Source organism: Colias croceus, chromosome 18 (genome assembly GCF_905220415.1).
Source record: "Colias croceus chromosome 18, ilColCroc2.1".
Classification (NCBI taxonomy): Eukaryota; Metazoa; Arthropoda; class Insecta; order Lepidoptera; family Pieridae; genus Colias; species Colias croceus.
In genome coordinates, this window is record NC_059554.1 from 7,752,066 (window position 1) to 7,775,536 (window position 23,471).

Here is a 23,471-nt window from a genome sequence, read left to right on the forward strand (position 1 = left end):
CGCCCTCTGTTGTGGAGTAGCTGAATGTTTTCGAATTTGGAATTTCTGAGCAAAGAGAAACAAAACAGCTAATATACCTAGGGATGTTATACTAAAATAAACCGTAACATAGTGATTTAGGGTACATATTGAAATGCTGAATTTATAACCTTAGTCGGTTTTTACTCAAATTAAGCTGTCCAATCAAAGGCATAGTTTACTTGTAGTGTACTGTATAACTATCGGTTTAAATGTGTGGGTTTGGCGACACTGGTTTTCATACTAATTATGACATTATAGCACTTCTATTATGTTCTTACTGTTCTGTGTTTTTTCCTTAAAATTGTTTATATTGGTACTTTTATATTATAAGGCTAATCTTATGGCATAAAGGTATAAGAATGTCAGTAAAAAATGTACCAAAAGCTGTTATTGGTATTGACTTTTTTATGACAGCTTAAAGAGCTCAGCCAATCATGCTTATTGTATTCTATAACATCATAACTTCATTCGCATAAGGCTGGGTGTTATGTAAGTTACCGTTTTTTATAAAAAGGTTTAAGAACATCTTGAACAATCCTTATTTGTGTATACAGGATTTTTCCTGGTAGCAAGCTACCTCCACGCCGCACATGTGTAACACTGCGTGTGTACTAGGTATACAGGTGCTATTTCTTCCCGGTGACGTGTAACACTTTATATACTGCCTGTTTAGGGTGTACATTACACGCGTACAGCATTTATACAGGAGCTACCTCCACACCACAGCTGTGTAAACTGTATATGCGCGTTTATAGCATGTGTACAGGCGCTACTTCCTTCCGGTAACACTGCGTATGTACACTGTATTGTAACACCTATACAGGTTTGGATTACACTACACGCGTACATCATGTATACAGGGTGCTATTCCTGTCCGATGACGAGCTACCTCCACACCAAACGTGTTATAACTGCGCGTGTACACTGTATACACTGCCTGTACAGGTTTGGATTACACGCGTACATCATGTATACAGGGTGCTACTCCTGTCCGATGACGAGCTACCTCCACACCACACGTGTTATAACTGCGCGTGTACACTGTATACACTGCCTGTACAGGTTTGGATTACACTACACGCGTACATCATGTATACAGGGTGCTACTCCTGTCCGATGACGAGCTACCTCCACACCACACGTGTTATAACTGCGCGTGTACACTGTATACACTGCCTGTACAGTACCCCTAGTGTGAGTTTGATCGAGTACGAAACGTTACTATCGCGTTTGCGTCACAGCCGAATTAGTATGGGAAATTGAACAGCGCCCCTAGCGGACGTATGGGGAAGCTTTGATTCCCCATACAAATTTCGCTGTGACGCAGACGCGATAGTAACGTTTCGTACTCGATGAAAACTCACACTAGGCACACTGGTTTGGATTACATGTGTACATCATGTATACAGGGTGCTACTTCTTCCTAGTGGCGAGCTGATGTTTGAGCTGCAGCAGCTGGTCGTGCTGCTCGGCGAGGCGGTCGTTGAGCGCGGCCACGTGCTCCGTCAGCACGCTCATCTGCTGCTCGTAGTTGTGCGACGTCGAGTGGAGTTCCTCCTCCTGTACATAAAATGAATATACATGGGTGTCCCGCTTGTGGTGCACCGTGCATGCTCAATGGAAATAATAAATAAATATACGGGTGAAATAATTAATAAATATACATGTGTGTATAACGATGAAAAAAAATTTTCATTTGATTTTATCTTATCTGTATGATTACATAAGAAGTGTACAGATACCGCTCGGCTAATATGGGCATTTAGTGTATTAATAAAATCTTAAACGTAAGCGCGTGCGGAAGGCAATATGCACTGTATAATATACAGATAATTTTAAAAATTGCATGGGGGATTTTATATTTTATAGAAAACTTTAATGTGTGATTTAATAATTCAATATTAACAATTTCAAATACTAACCAGCCTCGCAATAGTATCGTGTTTGTCTTGTATCGTATTTGCGTCCGTTTCTTTTTCCTGCTGTAATTCTTCGAAGCGCAGCCTCAACATTTCACACTAAAAAACAAAAAAGATTTTTTTTTATTTTTATTGTTAGTTTTATAGCATTAAAATGTATATATACTTAATAATTGAAAACTTTAAAAGAACAGTAAAGATTTGATTGTGAGGCACAATACAAACGCGGGTTCAACGTAAAAATCGAACTTTCCTATTCTTAAAAAAATTATCTGGATAATTTATGGAGTTTAATATAAGAAAATAAACATCGCATTAAAAAAATCTGAACACCACACCTCTTTAACATAATGTTCTGCATTGCTGATAAGTTCGTCCCTCTCAGCGCTGAGCTTGCTGATCTTGCTGCGGAAGTAGGACAGCATCCTCTCCTCCCGCTCTTGCACCTCCCCACTGAGGAGGAACGGCACTTGCAGACTTCCTAACAATCCTGTTATCCTACCCTCGCCATCTGTTGTAAAAATGTTAAGATAAGATGTTGTTCTGCCCTATTGCTACTTTTTCATAAGTTATTAACAAAAAACTAAAAAAAAAAATATTCGAATTGGTCAAGCCGTTCTCGAGTTTAACGCTTCGCAACATATCCAGCAATTCATTTTTATTATTTATTAACCCCTTTAAACTCTAAATAACATAATCAGACCCATTGTAAGATGATGAAATAAAATCAAGGAAATAGCAAATTTTAATAATGTCAGAAAGAATTAGAAATACATAGTACAAAGGTATTGAATTTTATGGTTATTGCCTGATTAGTAACAGTTTAAACTTGTAACAGCGCAAATTATATTACAGAATACATTTCATATTATAATCAAACTCAACTCAAAACTTTATATAAACAACACATACCTATAGAAGTTTCACTAAACGTGTTAAAGTCCCCAGAGTCGTGCGTATCTCCTCTTCTCCTTTGCGACGCGGACACGTGTTTGCTAATCTCTAACTTGAGGCTTTCGTTCTCTAGCTGCAGCATTCCATATTCCATACGAAGCTTTTGGTTTTCCTACAAAATATTATTTTAATAGATAAATAAATAAATAAATAATTAATTAAATTAAATTTTTTACTAAAAGAGATAATATGTAACAACATACTTATATGTGTGCAAACACAATATATGGAAAATATCAAAGTCTAGTGCATTTCATTGCAATCTACAAAATAAATGTAATATATTTTGCGCACTGTTAATAGAATGGATGTGCTTCTTATTAAAATTAAATATTAAACTATTAAAAATAGCAAATTGCATTCAAAGTAAACAATTTTTGTACAAAAATGAAAATACAATTCAATGATAACTGCATTGCTGTAACAATTATTTGTAACCCATTGACCACCGAACGGCCCAATGAGACCACGACACAATAGATTTTCTATTGTGTCTGTGATTCCGGGGGCTGAGGGAGTAATATTTACCTGTTCAGAGTTATGTAACTTATTGCTCAGCTGTTCATTTATATGCAAGTCGTCTACTGAACTAAGGGCATCTTCACTGCCAATCTAAAATAAATACATATTTTATCATTTCGAACATTACTAAAGGCGTTATATGAATGCTTATAATCTTGTTTATGAGATAAATAAAGTTCTATAAACCGAAAACTATCAAATTTTATATTCAACAACTTTTTAAATCATACATGAATTATAACAACACAGAAACATTAATATTTGATAAATTGTTGTGCTGATTTATGTAATTCTTATATAAATTGAAATATAATCTAATAAGACTACTCGTTCAACATACACCCAAGTAGCTTTTTATCACAACATAAATTGAAACAACAAAAACAATAAATAAATTGAGACGGCAAAAAAAATCCAATAAGAATAAAAAAGAATCACATGTATTACCAAACTTCCGCCTTCCGACAAAAAGTCACCGTTACAACTAGCTTGACTACCGGCCTGCACCTTTGGCGTTCCACCTAACCGTTCCTTCCTAGCTTCTTCCAGCGCAAACTGTAATTCTTGATTCTTATTCTTTAATTTAGCGATTTCACACTTATATCTACTTTCACACTCTGTCATGTGACGGTTGCAGTCTTCGATTGATGCTTGCAGTTGGGATACTTCAAATGTTTTGTCGGAGAGCTGAAAATTAAAAAAAAAGTTTAGATTTACAGTAAAGGACAAGTGTTAGATTTACAGTAAAGGACAAGTGATCAAACTATAAGAGATTTGTTGTATATATATTGTATTTTGTGCTTACAAAATATATATTGCATGATCTGAAAATGATGCTGTCAATAACAGATTGATTCATATCAATATATATTCATATTCAGCTCATATTACTTATTACATTGTTTATTTTCTAAATATCTATTTCATACCTAGAGATCAATACTGAAAACTAAAAATAAATTTATCTCTCCCACATTAATTGTTCCCATATTCAAAACAAACAAACTACCTTTGTCTTTCAAAAGTTAAAAGTCTGTTATTCAAAGACCAATAAGATGAATACCATATAATATAATAGATTACCACTCAAAGAAAGAGATATGATGCAGGAACTTTACAACTCGGAAATAAATGAGATTTATATAATAAATAAAATAAAAAATAAGGAAATAATTAAGAACAACCCACTTACCTCGCAGACCATTGATCTTATTCAGAAAAGGAAACTACTACTTAGAAACAGAAGAGACAAAGCCACATTAAAAGAAATAAATAACTTGAGCAAAGAAATTAACCGTAAAATTAAACAAGACAAAGCTGACAGAAGATTTGAACGTATAAAACACCACATATCGAAAACAGGAGGCATAAACAAGGCATTACGAGAACTAAAAGAGGAAAAGGTTTGGATTCCAAAAATGAAAAACAAATTAAACAAACAAATCACAAAGAGACAACCAGTCCTCAAGATTGCTACAGACTTTTATCGCACTCTATACTCTACCAAAGAGATCCAATTAAATTGTAACTTAAGCCTCGAAGACTGTACAGAAGATATCCCACAAATTCTCGAAAGCGAAGTCCAACAAGCAGTAAAATCCCAGAAAAATGATAAAGCACCAGGATTAGACAACATCACTAACGAAATGATGAAAGCTACACTACCGGAAACGTTAGAAAGACTGACTAAGCTCTTCAATACCATCCTGAACACTGAATTCATCCCCATACAGTGGACAACAACTACCATTACTCTCATTCACAAAAAAGGAGACAGATCCGAAATAGGTAACTATCGCCCAATTAGCCTGATGTCGAACGTATATAAAGTGTTCTCAAAAATACTGCTTAACCGTATCACTAAAAAGCTCGACGAAGAACAACCGAGGGAACAGGCAGGGTTTAGAGCAGGATACTCTACATCGGATCATATTCATGTGGTGAAACAGTTGATTGAGAAAAGCCATGAATACAACTATCGACTTTACATGGCATTTGTAGACTACAACAAGGCATTTGATTCACTGGAACACCAATCTATATGGGAAGCTTTGAAGAATCAAGGAATAAACAATAAATACATAAGGATCATAAAGAATATATACAAAAACAGCACAGGCAGAGTAAAATTGGAAACCGAAGGTGAAGTATTCCCTATAAATCGAGGCGTGAGACAGGGAGACCCACTCTCACCAAAACTTTTTTCCTCAGTATTAGAGGGAATCTTTAGAAAATTAGACTGGGATAACTTCGGCATAAACATTAATGGGACAAATCTGAATCATCTCAGATTTGCTGATGATATAATACTCATATCAGATAACCCTGGAAATCTTCAAACCATGCTTCTTCAACTGGCACAAGAAAGCAAAAAAGTGGGACTATCGATTAACTATGAAAAAACCAAAATCATAGCAAATAGAGCGCGAACCCCAATTAAAATAGAAGATAAGTTAATCGAATATGTCAATTCTTATATTTATTTAGGTCAAATAATAGCTTTCAGCGACCAAATGGAACATGAAATTGAGAGACGGGTTGCCCATTCTTGGAAGAGATACTGGTCGCTGAAAGAAATATTTAAAAATACACAATACAATATCACAATCAAAAGAAGACTATTCAATACCTGCATTTTGCCAATACTCACCTATGGTTGCCAAACTTGGGCTAAAACAAAAAAACATGACACAAAATTGGTAACATGCCAACGAGCTATGGAGAGGAGCATACTAGGTTATACAAAAAAACATAGAAAAAGAGCTTTAGATATAAGAAAAATAACAAAAATAGAAGATGTTGTAAAAAAGACAAGGATTCTTAAATGGAGGTGGGTAGGGCATATGCTCAGAGAAAAGGGAAACCGATGGACAAGGGTCATTACTGAATGGACTCCCAGAGCAGATGCTAAAAGGAAAAGAGGAAGACAAAGAAAAAGGTGGTCCGATGAGATAAGGAGAGTGGCGGGGCCGCTATGGCTACGGAAGGCGAAAGAACGTGGCGAGTGGAAGAAGTTGGAAGAGGCCTTTGTGTCACAAGGACACGCCAGCACCCACATATAAATTTAATTTTAGTTTTAAGTAAAAATGTAACCTGTAATATTGGCAATAAAGGCTATAAATAAATAAATAAGATGAATACCTGAGATGCATACTGGGCATTTTCAATAATTTTCTTTTGCAGCTCCTCTTGAAGTAGCCCTGCATCCAGCGGTGCAGGATTGCTATTTGACGGGGCTTTATCATCTTTGCTTTTTGATTTTTTTGTTAGTTTTGTCTATAACATTGAAAAAATGGAATATTATAGCAATTTATTCAATAGTATTACTTTAAAGTATACATAAACTGAATAAAGAAGGCTTGATAATCATTTGCAGAGAAAAACAATTATTGAAATAGAAGTAAAATGCTGCCACATATGTATATGATACATAATATGACTGATATCACTGTCCATATTATCAACACATATTTGTACATAGTATCCATAATGTTCTAAAAATATAGAAGTACATGTAAATAAATATAATGTAAATATTGTGAATACAAATACCTGTGTTTGTTCAATTTCATCTTGCAAAACAGAAACGCGTCGCGTCAATTGCTGATTTCTAAAAGTTAAAGAATCTATCTCTAATTCTCCTTTACGCAATGATTTTTCTTTTTCTTTAAGTAACTCCCGCAATTCATTCGATTTAGCTTGCTCATCTAATACACCTTTTTTCAATACCTTTACATGAACCCTGAGCTGTAAGCGGAAATAATAGATTTATTGCAAATTGCCGACAATACTGCATTGCATCTTTATCAATGATTAGGTTTACAACTTTTACCTTTGAATATTCAGCTGCTAATTTTTGATATTTGGCTTGAATATCACCTGAAGGCAATCCCTCCATTGCTATACTTTACGTGCTCATCACTACACAGTAATAAATCCCATTAAAACAATTCTAGAGGGATTTACAATAAACTCGAACGTTGAACTGTGAACAGTGACGAACACCCACTTTGAACTTTCAAAAGTGACATTGACATTAAATTTTGACAAAAATATATCAATTTTTTTTTATGATTTAATGGCCTGGTTACGAGACCTTTAAGCCGAGTCTTATTTTTTATCACAAATGTTCAAGATATTTTTCCTTCCTTTGTCCTTATTTAGATCGTTCCAACAATGTTTTTTATTTATTTGTATAACGCACACATAAAACAAATATTGCTTCAGTCTATAATCGGATCCTTACACCCACAGAACAGTAAAAACCACAGGTAAAAACCACCTTACACCAGTTGTTTCTAAGCACAGATCAAGGACATAGAACATAATATGGCAAACTCCTCTTTATCAAGTGCATAGATAATAGGTATATACATTTCATCATTGGGTAATCATTCAGCGATTTCTTAATAGAACAGTTTCTCTAAGATATAAGTTAGTAATAAAAGAAATTTATAAATTGCCGGCCATCTGCTGGCCATCTACTGGTTTTCTGCAGCATTTAAATAAATTAATTTTGCCAATGAAACATAAGAATGAAACAATTAGAAAAAGAAAATAAAACAATTAGACTATTCTAAAGAATAGTCTAAAATAGTGTTTTATATTCACACTCATCGAGCAAAATATTTCAATAATTTAATTTAATCTGTGATCCAATTATAGTCTGCCGTTACTTTTTTATTATAATGTGGCAATATTGTCTCTGTTGATGTGTCGTGATTGTCTGATTAAAAATATCAATATTTTGGATTTTATGAAAGAAAAGCTATAAATTTTAACTTATTTTACATACTTATATACTAATACATTCAGCCAACCATTTCATAATAGGGTCATGGACGTCAGGTAAGGTTCTGACTTATAAAATAGTATTGTATCGCAACAGGTAAAAAGTTAGTCAGAACAAAGTAAATTATGACGAAACTGTGTGAATTATCCGCAGGGACATGGATTCGAGCAGCTCTACATTTACCGATATAACAAGCGACCACGGTAAAAGCATAATACACATCGACATAGACTGTTTTTATGCTCAAGTAGAAATGTTACGGAAACCAGAATTACGCTCAGAACCACTTGGAATTCAACAGAAAAATATCGTCGTAACAAGTAATTATGAGGCAAGAAAATACGGAATTAAAAAGTGTATGCTTGTTACAGAAGCACTCAAAGTATGCCCTAATTTAAAGTTATTAAATGGAGAAGACTTACACGATTACAGAGCTGCCTCAAATAAAATATTTTTACTTTTACAAAATTGGAAATCTCCAGTAGAGAAGTTAGGTATGGATGAAAATTTTATTGATGTCACAAATTTGATTCAAGAAAAATTAAAAAGTACAAATATTGGTAATCTTACAATCACTGGTCATTTATACAGTGAACCCTCTATGGATTGCCCCTGCGGCTGTCACACAAGACTGAAAATAGCATCACAAATAGCTAATGAAATGCGTCAAAAGATACTGGATGATTTAGGTTTCACAACATGTGCAGGCGTTGCACATAACAAATTACTTTCAAAACTAATCTGTCCCTTACACAAACCAAATGATCAGACTACTATTTATCCAGAACATGGTGTAAGTTTTATGTCAACTCTAGAGAGTGTACGCTCTATTCCAAGTATAGGATCGAAAACAACAGAAACATTAATATCACACAACATTATATCTGTCAGTGATTTACAACAAGTGTCCCTAGATGTTTTAAAAAAACACTTTAGCAGTGACATGGCTGTTAGACTGAAAAATTTAAGTTTAGGTGAGGATAATACTCCAGTCAAACAAACGGGCAGACCACAAAGTATAGGTTTAGAAGATAGTTTTAAGACAGTTAGTGTAAAGAGTGAAGTTGAGGAAAAGTTTACTGCACTTTTACAAAGGTTGCTCATTCTGGTTAGGGAAGATGGTCGCATTCCTGTCTCATTAAGAGTGACTCTAAGAAAGAAAGATGTAAAAAGACTCAGTAGTCACAGAGAGTCGAGGCAATGCCAGATCTCACCATCTATTTTCACAATTAACAGTGGCACGGTTTCAGTCACAGAAGCAGGGCAGGAGAAACTTATGACCATAATAATGAGATTATTTAATAAACTTATTGATTTATCTAAACCATTCCATTTGACATTAGTAGGGTTGGCTTTTACAAAGTTCCAAGAACGGATGACTGGAAGAAGTTCTATTGTGAATTACCTCATGAATGATTTATCTGTCCAGTCAGTTCTCAACATACAGAGTGACTGTGATACATCAGCATCCTCCATGGATTACTCTGCAGTGTCCCCCAGCAGCAGCACAACAACTGATCTCTCTGATGCTGAAGTGGAACCATCACCAAAAAAGCCTAAAAAGGTAACATGGATTGCCAAAAGACGATGTTTATCCAGAGAAGATGTTGCATCACCTAGTAAGTTGAAAGTGGGGGAATTGAGGTTGAATTCAAAGGAACTTGAAAAGGTCTCAGAGCTAAGACTGAATTCCAGAGACAGGTCTTTAACTCCAAGAGCGAGTCCTGCAAAAGATGTGTCTGATAATTCAGATGCAATGAGAGACATTGCTGAAGGTGGCAATTGTGATGAATGTCCAAGTTATGTTGATAAAGAAGTATTTAATGCACTGCCAGAAGAAATGCAACAAGAATTAAAATCAATGTGGAAAAATCCCTCCAATTCAGATATGCCAAGAGCTATCACTCGCAACATGAACAAAACCAAACCAAACTCAATTATGAAATACTTTGTTCCACAAAAATAGTATTAATAATTTGCCTTGTTATTTTAAGTGATAAGTGAATGGTATCTATTTTTTCAAATCATACAATTTTTATTAATCTGATCAAATACATGTTTATGTTATATATAAATGTTTTATTTTTTCTTATTGCCAATTAATAAAAGTCCAGAGTATATAACTGGGCATATCATTTATTATCTATATTTTTTACAGCTTCATTTACCATAGATTTTAAATCTGTTAGCTTGTGCACTTTATTTACATTAATATGAAGTGACTCTGCTAATTTAGTATAATGTACAACATCAACATTTAATTGCAATCTGATTTTGTCTCCATCTGTCACACCAGTTGTCTCGTTATTCTGTTGTGAAGTGACTTCTCGAATTTGTTTCAGTCTTCTCAATGATTCTTCAGTTTTTTGCACTGATGTTAAAACATCTTCTACATATTTACAATAACTGAAAGCAATATGAAATTTAATGCAACTGTATGACAAACTAGTACATTATGAACAAATAAAAAAAAGTACTTACGATAATGTCATTGTATTGAACAAAGATTCAAATATGTTACTCAAAAAGGCATTATCAAGCTTCGTTTCGGAATCTCCTTTGAAGTCATTTACAGTTTTTACAATGGTATCAATATAGTTGCATGGTCTCGTGGGTATACTACGGTTAGTCTTTCTATACAATCTTGGTATATCACTAACTTGCTTCAAATGTACATTGCAGAAGTCAAATAATTCATTGACTATACTTTCTTTGATGATTTCTTTGTTGTGATGAAATAAATCTTCTGTAGGCTTTATACTTTGGCCCAATAATTCTTTACTTCTCAAATTAGGCATTTTGGACTCTACTAATTGCGAGAGATCTGGCAATTTTTGAAGAAGCGTTATTGTGTCATTGTATAGGTTTATACAATCAATAATTAAGTTTTTGTTAATACTTGCAGAGTCCAATTTAGGTGTAGTTGGTTTCTAGTAAAAATAAAAAAAATTAATAACAAAATAGAAGAGTATGTATTTAAGTAATCAGAAAAAATGTAGTTAAAGTAATAATGAATATGGTGACAAATTTCTTACTTGTAGACAACACATTTTTGTCCAAGAGGCATATCTGGATAAAAGCTGGAGAGATAACTTCCAAAATTTGTGTGACAACGCCTCAATGTGTATCCCATCAGACCAACAATCCTGTAATGCCTTCCAACACTTGTAAGTCTCTACCAACACAAATTCATCATGATTCTCCTTTGTTGGACTTGTTTTCAACAATGACTCAAAACCACCTAAAAATTAATTTAACACAAAAAGTAAAATTTAATAACTTTCAAATTAATTGCCCATAGTTGTGATATTTCAACCAAATATTCAAGCATTCATTTTTTATTTAAAAGAAAGTTCATTGAAGCAGAAACAATTCCTACTTTCACCACAATATATTAATTATTCATGACAATCTTCCATACCTGCAATTTCTTGAAACCTTATTTGGAAATAAACTGGGAGATTCCAACGTCTCTGAAAGCTCTTATATTCCGGTGTAGCATGCAACAATTTTATGTTATCTTTGCTTGCACAATACTCCTCTAGTTTTTTAATAAATAACATACTTTCAGTGTATCTTTTGTAAAATAATTGTGGATTTCCAGGAGCAAAAATTGATGCTAAATTGACTTCCAATCGATTTTCAACTTCACACCAAAAACAGTTAACTAAAAACCTATACTTCTGCACTTGAAATGTTAACTTGGAATGTTCTGTAACTTTTAGGAGTAACTTCAGTTTTGTATCAAGCAGGGATAGGATTTTAGAATAGATCCCCTGTAAGCCTTCCTTGCTTCTTTGTAGAGCTGGTTCGTTCACAATCTCTTGTAATAATGGTGCAATGGCCTGCTTCCTGAGTAACATCTCTGTTTCTGTGATTCTATCCAATGAAGTTAATGTCATTAATGTCTTGAGAAGATTATCTTCATTTCTATCATTCCAGAATTGGAAAAGAAGATCATTCAATATTTGAATTAATTTTCCTCCTACTTCATTATACTGTTTCTTTATTTGTGGTTTAACTATAGAATCACATTTAGCTATAGAGAACTTTAACTGATTGTATTCCATAGCTGCCCTGTCAGCTAGTATTATTTGCTCTTGTCGACTTTTATCTGTGATGTCTTGCAGAATACTTTCAAGGGAACTAATACAGTTAAGCGTTTGACTGTAGTATTTCAATAATTGTTTCTTTTTTAATAGAGCATGTCTCTGATTTAACCATAATGAGAGCTCTTTCATAGCATCTTCAATAGTTTTTTTTACATCCTAAATATAAATCAAGTTAAATAAGATATATATATATATTAGTGGAACGTAATTTAAATTAAAATAAATACATTAAAGAGGTAATACTTACTTCTAGTTCTTGATTTAATTCACCTAATGGGACCTGTATTTTTACAATTGTTTTATCAAATCCGATCAGAGTAGCACATAGGTTGACGAAATGAGCGTAGTCCTTGTTAATGAGTTCTATCATAGCCAATCTAAGGACTTTTAAGTATACGCCCAGATCATCTCGCATAATCTCCAAGGAGGCCGCTTTTTCATGTTCAGCCAAAAAGTTATCCACCGAAAAGTTTGTCTACGAAATAAATGATAATAGTTAAATAAAATAAGACATAATAATGATCTAATTGCCTACCGTACGGCTGAAAAACTAGCGATACCTTGACGAAATCATTTCGATCGAAACACAACCCCCGCGGAGCTGGCGGTAATGTGAACTCCTTTATATCACTGTCCATGTTATTAATTTTACGTATATCGTAATTAAGGCACCATAATTTAAGGGGATCGGAATAAAATGTTTATCTTTACAAATTGTCCCTGTACTTGGTAATCATTTTGACAATTTAATCACTGACGTAAGCTTGACACATCATCCGTCAAATATTCGTTCGGATATTACAGGTGTACGTGGTTGTTTTTAGTGGAAATTATATTTTGTAAGGCTTATTTAAGCTGTAATTTAAAGATAAGATAAGATAAAGATAATTTATTTGACTCCACACAGTTGAAGTAACACAATTAACACACAATACAATTAGAATACAGTACAATGACAATATAATTCAAACACAGTACATAAAATTAAAATACAATATGAAGCTAATATAAGAAGTGGAGCCAAAAACGGTAGCCACTCAGCATAAATTGCAACGTAGTTGCAACACTGATTTTCAGTGGCCCGTCTTTTGGCGATTAGAGCGGCAGCACGTTCATAAATATAATATTATAAAATAATATGAATTAAATAGGGCAAAAGGAGAAAATACACAGTTAAGATAAATTTAACATGACATATAAATAGATAAATGTTTAAATTTAAGTCATAATAACAAATACATAATATAGTGATAGACAGATAGATAATATACCTACACAATATAAAATATTTTGGAACCTAATGAAAGTTAAACCCATCACACAACTAAGGTTGGAAATTAAACTCCTGCAATAGATATTTTTTATATTTTTGTTTGAAAGAGTTCAATGAGCTGGAGTTTAATATTGGTGGTGGAAGATTGTTCCAACACTTAGTTGCGGAGTATTTAAAACTTCCCCTGAAAGCAGCTGTGACATTCCTTGGCATAGCTAATTTGCAAAATGAGGAACGGGTAGTATAAACGCTGCCCTCTCCCATCCATGCTAGCTTGTCATAGAGATATTTTGGCGCCTTTGTCATTACAACTCCAAAAAGTAGAGACGCGAGGTGTAACCGCCTACGACTTTCCATTTTTAAGCATCCAGCCTTTAACAGGTACGGAGTAATATGGGACCGTGGGGGAACGTCCCAACAGAAACGCGCACAAGCATTCTGAACGCGCTGTATCGCGTTCTTACTACGGCATAGTAACCTGGGCCCGTACATGACGTCAGCATAGTTAAACTTAGAGAGTACCAAACTCTCACATAGTCGGATTCGTACATCGACGTTCAGGTGTTGCCGAATACGATACAGCAGCTTGAGGCGATAAAAACAATTTGCAATGGTTGTAATTTAAACTGTATTTTTAAATAGAAGTAATAATAGTAGATAAATGTTAACTAAAGTACGCTATTGTGTTATATTAATCTACTAGCGGTCCGCCCCGGCTTCGCCCGTGGTACATATTTACGTTTTCTCTACATAAGAACCATCCTCGTACTTCAAGGAATATAATAAAAAAAGAATTATCGAAATCGGTTCAGCCGTTCTCGAGTTATGCGCTTACCAACACATTTTGCGATTCATTTTTATAAATAAGATTACCATTAATAAAATTGGAGTGCCTGTTAGTAATATTAAAATAACCGCTTTTTACTAAATGCATAATATGTATGTATGTATAATTAATACAGTCTAAACAAACAGACAGACAAACATTGTAAAATTTACTATTTTAATCCGGCTAATCTCTGAAACGGCTGGACCTATTTTGACGGGACTTTCACTTTTCAATCGGTGTAGCTTGGGCTACTTTTTATTCTGATATTACTGGATTAGGAACATTAGGTTCAAAAGGAAAAAATTATTTACGGGGGTGAAACCGCGGGACGCAGCTAAGTAGTTGTTTTGGATACATAAAGAAATATACGATAAAGTCACCAAAAAAGCACAAGATGAGTTAGTTAACTACCGTATATGACTACGTGATGAGTTAGGTACGAACCGTTAAATAATTTGGATAATAATTATTAAATAATTATACTAATTTCAATTTTTACTTATTATAAGGGCTAGCTAACTAGGTACTTAATTATAATTAACATAACATATAGTGTACTATATTTATGTGTATGTGTACAAATAAGCAAAACCTTATAATAAGCAAACATTTAACGAATAAATATTCTAAAACACAGACTTATAATAAACCACAATACAAATTGTAAGTGGTCACATTATGTAAATTGGATCATTTATCAAATAATTTCTAAATAACAGCCTACTCTTGTATAAATTACGACAATAGAGCTTGAAGACAATATTATTGATAACAAGTTTTATCAATCATGTCGTCAGAATTATTAGATGATTTGTTTTTTGGTAGAGCTAAGAAAATAATGTCAATACTTGGAGTATGGATTCCTCCAACTAATGAAAGTACTGCCCAAAAATCATACAAAATATTTATGCTGATATTGCAATATTCATTTTTGTTTTTCCAAATAATCTATGTCATGCAAGTTTTGGGCGATTTGGAGGCGGTGTCGGAGGCTGTATACCTGTTATTCACCCAGGCTTGCTTGTGTTGCAAAATTACAGTATTCCACGTGAATATTGATATAATCAGAATGTTGATTGTACAGATGAACAGTGATGCATTCAAACCCCAATGCAAGCCACATAATTGGTAAGAAAAAATATTAATAACGACCTACTTTTTTCTAAGGTTCAATACGACTATACTGCCCAAATGCAAATTTCGACAAAAAACCGTACTCTCACCAATGACTCTCACAAAATTTTAAAGTCCTAAAAGCAATTTTAACATCGCCCTTCCCGAGTTCTTGTATTAATCTGGTTGTAACTATATTATATTTAATTTCTGATTCTTCATTGTACACCTGATCCTTTACCTTCGCAAGGCTACCAGCACTGCTGAATAAGGGTCATAAAACCCGCCTAAGGAAAAATCTGATGGCTGTATTTATTTTTCAGCATTTTAAAAAGACAAGCAAGAAAGATAAAGCGTTTATTACTATCATTTATAGTGGCTGCTGAAACAACTTGTAGTATTTGGGGAATAAAACCATTATTCGACGATGTCGGCATAAGAAAGTATCCTTTCGATATGTGGTAAGCTCTAAAGTCTAAAAACTTTTGTCTATAGAATACAAGCTACCGGATGACTTTCGTCAATTATTTTTCACTAGTGGTCCGCTCCGGCTTCGTCCGTGGTACATATTTCGCAATAAAAGGTAGCCTTAAATTTTTTATCAATTCTATATATAATATAATAGCAATTCTAATAGCAGAGATTCCTTTCTCGGGTATCAAAATATCTCCATACCAAATTTCATGCAAATTGTTCAGTAGTTTAGGCGTGATTTAGTAACAGACAGACAGACAGAGTTACTTTCGCATTTATAATATTAGTATGGATTATTTGCTTTCACTTTCTCATCGACTTTTTTACAAGGATGCCGATAAAACCGGATAAGTCCCCACAATATGAACTGGGTTACATATTCCAAGAGCTAACCATTTGCATGAGTGCGTTGATGTACTTTGGGGTGGACAGTGTCGCCATCTCTATGGTTATATTTGCGTGTGCGCAGATGGAGATTATTATGAACAAAATGATGAGCGTAAGTTCGTATACTTATTTGAACAAATTGGGTTGAATAATTCACAAATTATGCTAAAATGTCCTTCTATCCTTCGATACTTGTGTAATTTTTAAAATTTTAAATTACTTAGTTGTTAAGAAAGTAAGTTATTTCTTCGTATGAGTTTTTTTTAATTCCTAGATCAAATCCTATAAACATAAAGATGATGATGCCAGGAATCGGACCGAATATTATGTAAGAGGTAACCAGAAATTAATAGAGTGCGTGAAACAATATCAAGCGGTGGTTAGGTAAGTAGCCATTTTGACTGAAATGTGAAAAAATGCATGTTTGTTAATTGCTAAAAAATCGTAAGTAGTTACAGTTTCTATCCGACGATCAAGTACTTTTTTTATTTTAGATTCACCGAATTGGTAGAAGATGCGTTCCATATTTATTTCTTATTTCAACTAACAGGCACTGTTGGAATTATTGTAATGAGCGCTTTTCGAATCTTAGTCGTAAGTATAATAAAGATTTGTTTCACCTGCTTTTAAAAAACTACCAAGCGTAGCTTCTTAGATACCTATTTCACTATTGGAATCAAAATTATTTTACGTTAATAAAGTATTTTTCGAATGAATAAATATTCGAATGAATGAATAAATATACAATATTTTAACAGGTCGAGCAGAATAGCATGTTGTTTATATCCCTCATAGTGTACCTGATAGTGATGACGAGTCAGATGTTCCTCTGCTGTTGGAGCGGTCATGAGCTTACGGCCACTGTAAGTATGGATATTGGATATATCGAAAAACATGCTTAACTAAATATAAAATTATTTTGGAAACATACCATTCAAGGAGTCGTTAAATATTAGAGTATTTGCCGCTCCTCTCTAAATTTAGGGCTCATTATGCCACCCGGATATAGGATAACTGGTAAGGAGGAGTCCTCACCTTTAACCTATCCTATAAGTTATCCTATAAATAGGAAAATATAAATAATACTAAAGTGGAATGCAGAACGTCTTTGATTTCTGAGTGAATTTATAACCTAGGCATGGTCTACAATAGGCTGTCGTATAGTTATACGACAGCCTATTGTAGACCAGCTCAAGTGATATGTATGATAGACTTTAGCCACTTTCGTGTTCCACATTTCTATTTGATATTGAATGAAATAAGTTTAATAACAATATATTTATCCAGAGTGAAGAATTACACACAGCACTATACATGAGCAAGTGGTATGAACAGGATGTGAAGTTTCAACGCACGTTGTGTTTCGCGATGACGCGCATGAGTCGCCCGCTGGTCCTTCGAGCCGGACATTATATCAGCTTGTCACGGCAGACGTTCGTTAGCGTAAGATTTTTGCGTTATAATAATATTTTCAATAAATGAATGAAAGAGGTTTTAAAATGTAACTTTTATTGCTATAAGCTATTATCAAAATGTAATATATTTTAGATAAATTTAGATGCATGAGTTCTAAGTCGTATCTCGATAGATGATACCTATTGTACCTGACCTGCCTTCATTAGGTACTTAATTTCATTACTTTCCTTTTACAGATCCTTCGTATGTCGTACTCTTATATCGCAGTTTTAAATCAAACCAAGTAATAGATAGAATAGTAAAATACACCGTACCTTCACGTTAAATATTATAGTGTGAAACCACAAACAACATACGGCTATTATATAAATTATTGCTTATACTTTAAATTACTGCTTTGTTTAAGTTTGTAAACAAAACCTATTAGAACTTTGCTCTGTTAATTGCTGTTAATTCTTTGAAACTTTTGTGGGAATACAGTATGATCACATTAAATTATCACAATATAATATAACTAATTAAGTAGTTCTATTTTTGCATTGTATCTAGTGTTAGGGTAAAATCACGTAAGTAGGAATACCTATGATATGACCTACCTATGATGCAGTTTGCACACACGGTTCAAAATTATCAGTGCAATTGTCAATTAAATTCATTATTTCTTTGAATATTACTAATAAGATGGTTGGAAATGTTTTATAATCAATCCTAAATGTGTTTTATTTTTCACCATAGTAAGTATCTGTTCATAATACCTACGGATTATAAAATTTGAAAATAATAAAACCAACATATATATTCTGCTTGTACCTAGCACTTTCTATGTAATTAACATTGTACTTAAGGAAATATTGTAGAATTCATAAAAAATAGCACCCTTTGAATGTGTACTTTTAAGCTATAAAACCTATCCCAAACATGAGCACTTCATAATAATCCATTAAAATGGCCACCAACATCGATCTCTTCTTGGGCAGACCTCGCATCATCTTAAAATATCTGGGCATTTGGATGCCTCCAGAGAAATATATTATTTTACTAAACATTTACAAATGTTTGGTTATGTTCACGCAATTTTCTTTTATTTTATTTGAATTTGTGTACGTTGCGGTAGTTTGGGGAGATATAGACGAAGTTTCTGAAGCTTCCTATCTTCTATTCACACAAGCCTCTGTGTGCTATAAAACAACAGTCTTTATGATGAATAAGGAAAATCTGAAAGATCTTCTTCGTTGTATGGTGGTGGATACATTTGCGCCACAATCCGTGGATCATGAGAAGTGAGTTCTTTGGTATAATTATTTATGGTAGGTAGTGTCTAGAAAGGTTTAGACGTAATAATGCAAAATCTATGGAGGCAAATTTTGTGATGGGATAACAAAAAATCTATTGCAAATAAAGATTAATTGTAGTTGCTTACCTACTTCGGAAGCTATCCAGAAACTCCAGAAATGGGATAATTCTGTTTGCTAATGTCGCACAATACATTAATTGTATCTAAGTACTTGGCTTGCTTGAATGTATGTTTGTAAAATATTTATATAATACATATATATTATTAAATTATGCAGGATTCTTTCATCTAAAGCAAAAACAATAAAAAATTTGTGCGCGGTTTTTTTAACCAGTGCCATTACTACATGCACCCTGTGGGCGATAATGCCACTTTTCGATACAGCCGAAACGAGATTTTTTCCTTTCAAAATATGGTAAGTGTTAATTTCGTCACATATTTTTAAAACAATAATGTCAACTGCAAGGACTATTGACAAATATTTATTAAATAGGCTATCTCTATCTTTCCATATTTCAAAATGGATCCCTATTTCCCTTGGTCACGCATGATGCATGATGCATGAACGGGTGGACCGATTTCGATAATGCGTCCCTTATGATTTGGCGCCTAGAGACCCGCTCCACTTGCTCTACCACAGAACTGGTTCTGGGGCCTATATTTTTTGTACCAATGACTTTTCTTTCTCAATAGGATGCCAGTTGATCCCGAAAAATCACCCCACTATGAGATTGGATATTTTTATCAGATGATAAGTATTTATATCAGCGCTTTACTTTTCTTTGCGGTGGACAGCACAGCTCTATCGATGATCATATTTGGTTGTGCGGAACTTGAAATTATTATTGATAAAGTTAAAAAGGTACTTCGAAATAAATGCTACAGATATTTAGTTACTTAGGTACATAGACTTATAATAAAGCCTTCTACAATTTACATTCAATACTAAAAGGTTTTTTAGACAAAAAAATATATATAAATAACAATAATTAAATTGTAAAATATGTTTCCCGCCAAAAATCACAAGTAACATGTTTATATTAGTTGCAGAGTATTCCAATGACTATAAGGTTAAAAAAAGATGTTTGTAAGCAAATGGAAAATGAAAATAATAAACTTTTGAATGAATGTATTCAACAACACCAAGCTGTTGTAAAGTAAGTCTTTAACGATTTATTGATGTCCTTATCAACTTACATTTTGGAAAAAACCATTGCTTGAACTAATATTTTTATAACGATTGCTCTGTTTAGATTTATAGAAATGGTAGAGAACACGTACCACGCTAATATATTTTTTCAACTGAGTGGAACTGTTGGAATAATTTGCATCATAGGATTACGAATTACCATTGTAAGTCAAATCACACATTACCACCAATACATGCATTACGTGGTACAAGATAATTAACTGTTATTACGCGTTTGCAGACAGAACCAAGCAGTGTTCAATTCTATTCTATGCTCAATTACATGGTGACCATGCTGTCACAACTTTTCTTATATTGTTGGTGCGGCAATGAACTGACTACAAAGGTATTTTTTTTTTAATAAATATAGGTAGTTACTTTGTAAAAAAATTTACCCCAAATAATAAAAGGCAATTACCTCAATGTTAAGTTTGACAACTGAAAATAAGTTTGAGTGGCTGATTTTATAATTGAATAATCTAAGCCTCTAAGGATACCTTTTTTTCTAAATAACGATTTCCTATTTTATTAGAGTCAAGAGCTTCGGGAATATCTATACTTATGTCCGTGGTACGACCAAAACGCTAAGTTCCGAAGGTCGCTCATAATCGTTATGGAGAGAATGAAGAGACCTATAATATTTAGAGCTGGGCACTACATTCCACTGTCTCGACCTACATTTGTATCTGTAAGTAAAATTAAAACAGATAATTCGAGACTCGATCTCAAAAGTAGATAATCAGGAATAAGATAGGTAAATGTCATGATTATTTAACTTTTTGAGGCAATGAAGAGCTAGAATAATTAAAATTATTTGTTTATTGCATATAATATACTTAAATTGTTTCATTCTTTTTCAGATACTTCGTTCTTCGTACTCATACTTCGCTGTATTAAATCAAACAAAAAATAAATAGTTATTTTTCGCACACCGCATCAACATTTACTCAAACATTCTTATGGTCTTTAACCTCCTCTTTTTATATGTTTTTTTACCTCGAAATTAATCTTCATTGTACATACAATTAGATTATGTAGGTAGGTCATCCAAAAATTTTTTTGAACTTTTAGATTGTCTTTCTAGGGATGGGATTCAAGGATATATTTGAAGAAAAACAACAAGATCACAAATTATTCGTTTATTCAATGATAGAATGTGTATCACATACGCGTAGTGTACATTTACGACATTAGGCAAGTGCTTAGTTTTAAGTTTACAAAAAATTATGAAAAAATACACATCTCCAACAACACCGAACGTCACAAAGTCAAGATATAAATTCGTGCGCTTAAATTAAAATACATTGTTAGCGTAAGGCGAGCGTTCAAAGTATTACAACCATCTTTAGAATATTTCGAAGTTTCCTTTGAGATACCAAACATCTTTATAAACCACTCAATTACTCAAACGCTTCTCAATTTTAAGTGTCTCTCACATTTTATGACGTCAGAATTACTTTGAAGTATAGATCTTAAAATTGAGTTACGTCTGACATTTTCATAGAGTACCCTCATTTTAGCAAAGTGGAATGTTAAAGTGCTCATGCACGTTCAAATGTAATCACTTTTAAATTCAATAGCTTTTTTTTGGATTATTTTAAATGTAAATCAAAAACATTAGTAGGTATTAGTAGCTTTAAGTACATCGAATGATAGAAATTAATTAAAAATATGTATCCTATATGTTTTTAAGTAGTTTCTGGGAAATAACGAAAGAATATTGTCAAATTCATTAATTGATATTGAATTAAGTGACGCTATCTGAACGTGTGTTCGCATTTTAACGAATTTTCAATTTTTTACTTAATACAATTTATATTTCATAATTCTATGATAATACATTGGGAACCGCTTTCAGAAAAATATCACAGCCAAAAATGATAAAATGATTTATGAAAAACAGCGGGATAAAGATGTTTATTACCAATCGAATTCTTTTTACACAAAATTGATTTTTATTTACGCATATAATTATTGTTACTCTTAGAAACGTTATGTAATTGAAATAACCATCAGTCAATCTTCACTTATTTGTTAAGCTCAGAAGCGGCCGCACATCACACCGACATAAAACACAAAAAAGATAAAGAATTGAGAAAAATTTACATACAAATGTCGTTGTTTACAACGGTGTCACATGCGGTTTCTTCATGTGTAACTTTGCGAGTAAAAGTAAGTTAAGGCATTGGGTTTATAATAATATCACAGCAATGCGATAATATCAATTCGTCCATTAATTTGCATAAACCTTTAACGAAATGTACAACACAGAATTTTCTGAAGAAATCATTGTTTGAAAAAATTGTGTCGCATTAGCAAGGTAAACAAGAGTTACAATGTTGGTAAAATAGGTTTTTCACTTTTACTTTGCAAAATTTATTTTGTAAAAATATATTATTTCATCGTTTACACTGACGGCGCACTTAAAAACCAGTAGTATTGTTTCAGTATTTCATAAAAATAATGTGTTACATTATAATAAAAAAGCGGCAAGAAACATACAGTAACAAATATTATTTTAATAAAATTCACAACATTTTGAAATATAAAAAATTCGAATAAAAACCACAACCGAACGATATTAAAACAATAAAGTTTAATTTTATTACAATTCGCCCTTAAGACCTTAAACATGAAAATGTTACATACAACAGATACTTAAATAAGGAAAGTTGTTAAAACGTGTTATTTTAGGTTATCTATAACAATTAGTACAAAACTTGAAAAAGAGGTTGGAAATAAAATTAATTAAAATTTAGTATAATCATTTGTGTTCACCAAATCCCACATATTTTCGATAAATAATGTTACTACACAATTAACCTACGCGTATTTATTTTATCTATAATTACAAAAATAACTACCTACTAGAACTGGACTAAACCTACCGTTGTTTATGCATTCAGTTCATATTGATACATTTTAGTTCATTTGGCTTAAATATTGGCTAAAGATAAAATGATATCGATTATTATAAACACTAACTAGGTATTACAATACAGAACTCAAGATCTTGTTCAATGGAATTGAATAAAAGTATGGTCTTCCCTAAAAGGAGTCGCTATGATTGATGTAATATGGTCAGTATGAATTCTGAATAGATAATAATAAAATGATGTTATAATATATATATATTATAAGAGATACTAAAATACCCTTGTATTTAAATTTATTCA

General features: G+C 32.9%; 4 protein-coding genes across 4 annotated transcripts; 2 read left to right on the plus strand and 2 right to left on the minus strand.

Annotated features, from left to right (window-relative positions):
• Positions 1–331: 331 nt before the first annotated feature.
• LOC123699792 (protein phosphatase 1 regulatory subunit 21) lies at positions 332–7,401 on the minus strand. Its single transcript, XM_045646822.1, has 9 exons — positions 7,249–7,401; positions 6,969–7,163; positions 6,558–6,692; positions 3,864–4,103; positions 3,423–3,506; positions 2,853–3,006; positions 2,279–2,451; positions 1,944–2,039; positions 332–1,581 (listed from the first exon to the last, which is right to left on the minus strand). The coding sequence occupies exons 1-9, from the start codon at positions 7,312–7,314 to the stop codon at positions 1,435–1,437; spliced, it is 1,290 nt and encodes a 429-aa protein (XP_045502778.1). The 5' UTR covers positions 7,315–7,401; the 3' UTR covers positions 332–1,434.
• Positions 7,402–8,123: 722 nt separating this feature from the next.
• Positions 8,124–10,277, plus strand: LOC123699782 (DNA polymerase iota). The gene is made up of 2 exons (XM_045646810.1): positions 8,124–8,264; positions 8,362–10,277. Exons 1-2 carry the CDS (start codon positions 8,254–8,256, stop codon positions 10,172–10,174), a joined length of 1,824 nt encoding a protein of 607 aa, XP_045502766.1. The 5' UTR covers positions 8,124–8,253; the 3' UTR covers positions 10,175–10,277.
• Positions 10,278–10,324: 47 nt separating this feature from the next.
• On the minus strand, positions 10,325–13,053 carry LOC123699778 (conserved oligomeric Golgi complex subunit 2). The gene is made up of 6 exons (XM_045646803.1): positions 12,881–13,053; positions 12,568–12,795; positions 11,630–12,476; positions 11,244–11,449; positions 10,690–11,138; positions 10,325–10,614 (listed from the first exon to the last, which is right to left on the minus strand). The coding sequence occupies exons 1-6, from the start codon at positions 12,956–12,958 to the stop codon at positions 10,341–10,343; spliced, it is 2,082 nt and encodes a 693-aa protein (XP_045502759.1). The 5' UTR covers positions 12,959–13,053; the 3' UTR covers positions 10,325–10,340.
• Positions 13,054–15,209: 2,156 nt separating this feature from the next.
• Positions 15,210–22,581, plus strand: LOC123699915. Its single transcript, XM_045646964.1, has 16 exons — positions 15,210–15,550; positions 15,859–15,996; positions 16,340–16,539; positions 16,693–16,780; positions 16,891–16,990; positions 17,155–17,259; positions 17,684–17,839; positions 18,049–18,095; positions 18,757–19,092; positions 19,384–19,521; positions 19,800–19,968; positions 20,151–20,263; positions 20,360–20,463; positions 20,541–20,641; positions 20,828–20,983; positions 21,156–22,581. Exons 1-16 carry the CDS (start codon positions 15,210–15,212, stop codon positions 21,210–21,212), a joined length of 2,349 nt encoding a protein of 782 aa, XP_045502920.1. The 3' UTR covers positions 21,213–22,581.
• The last annotated feature ends 890 nt before the right edge of the window (positions 22,582–23,471 follow it).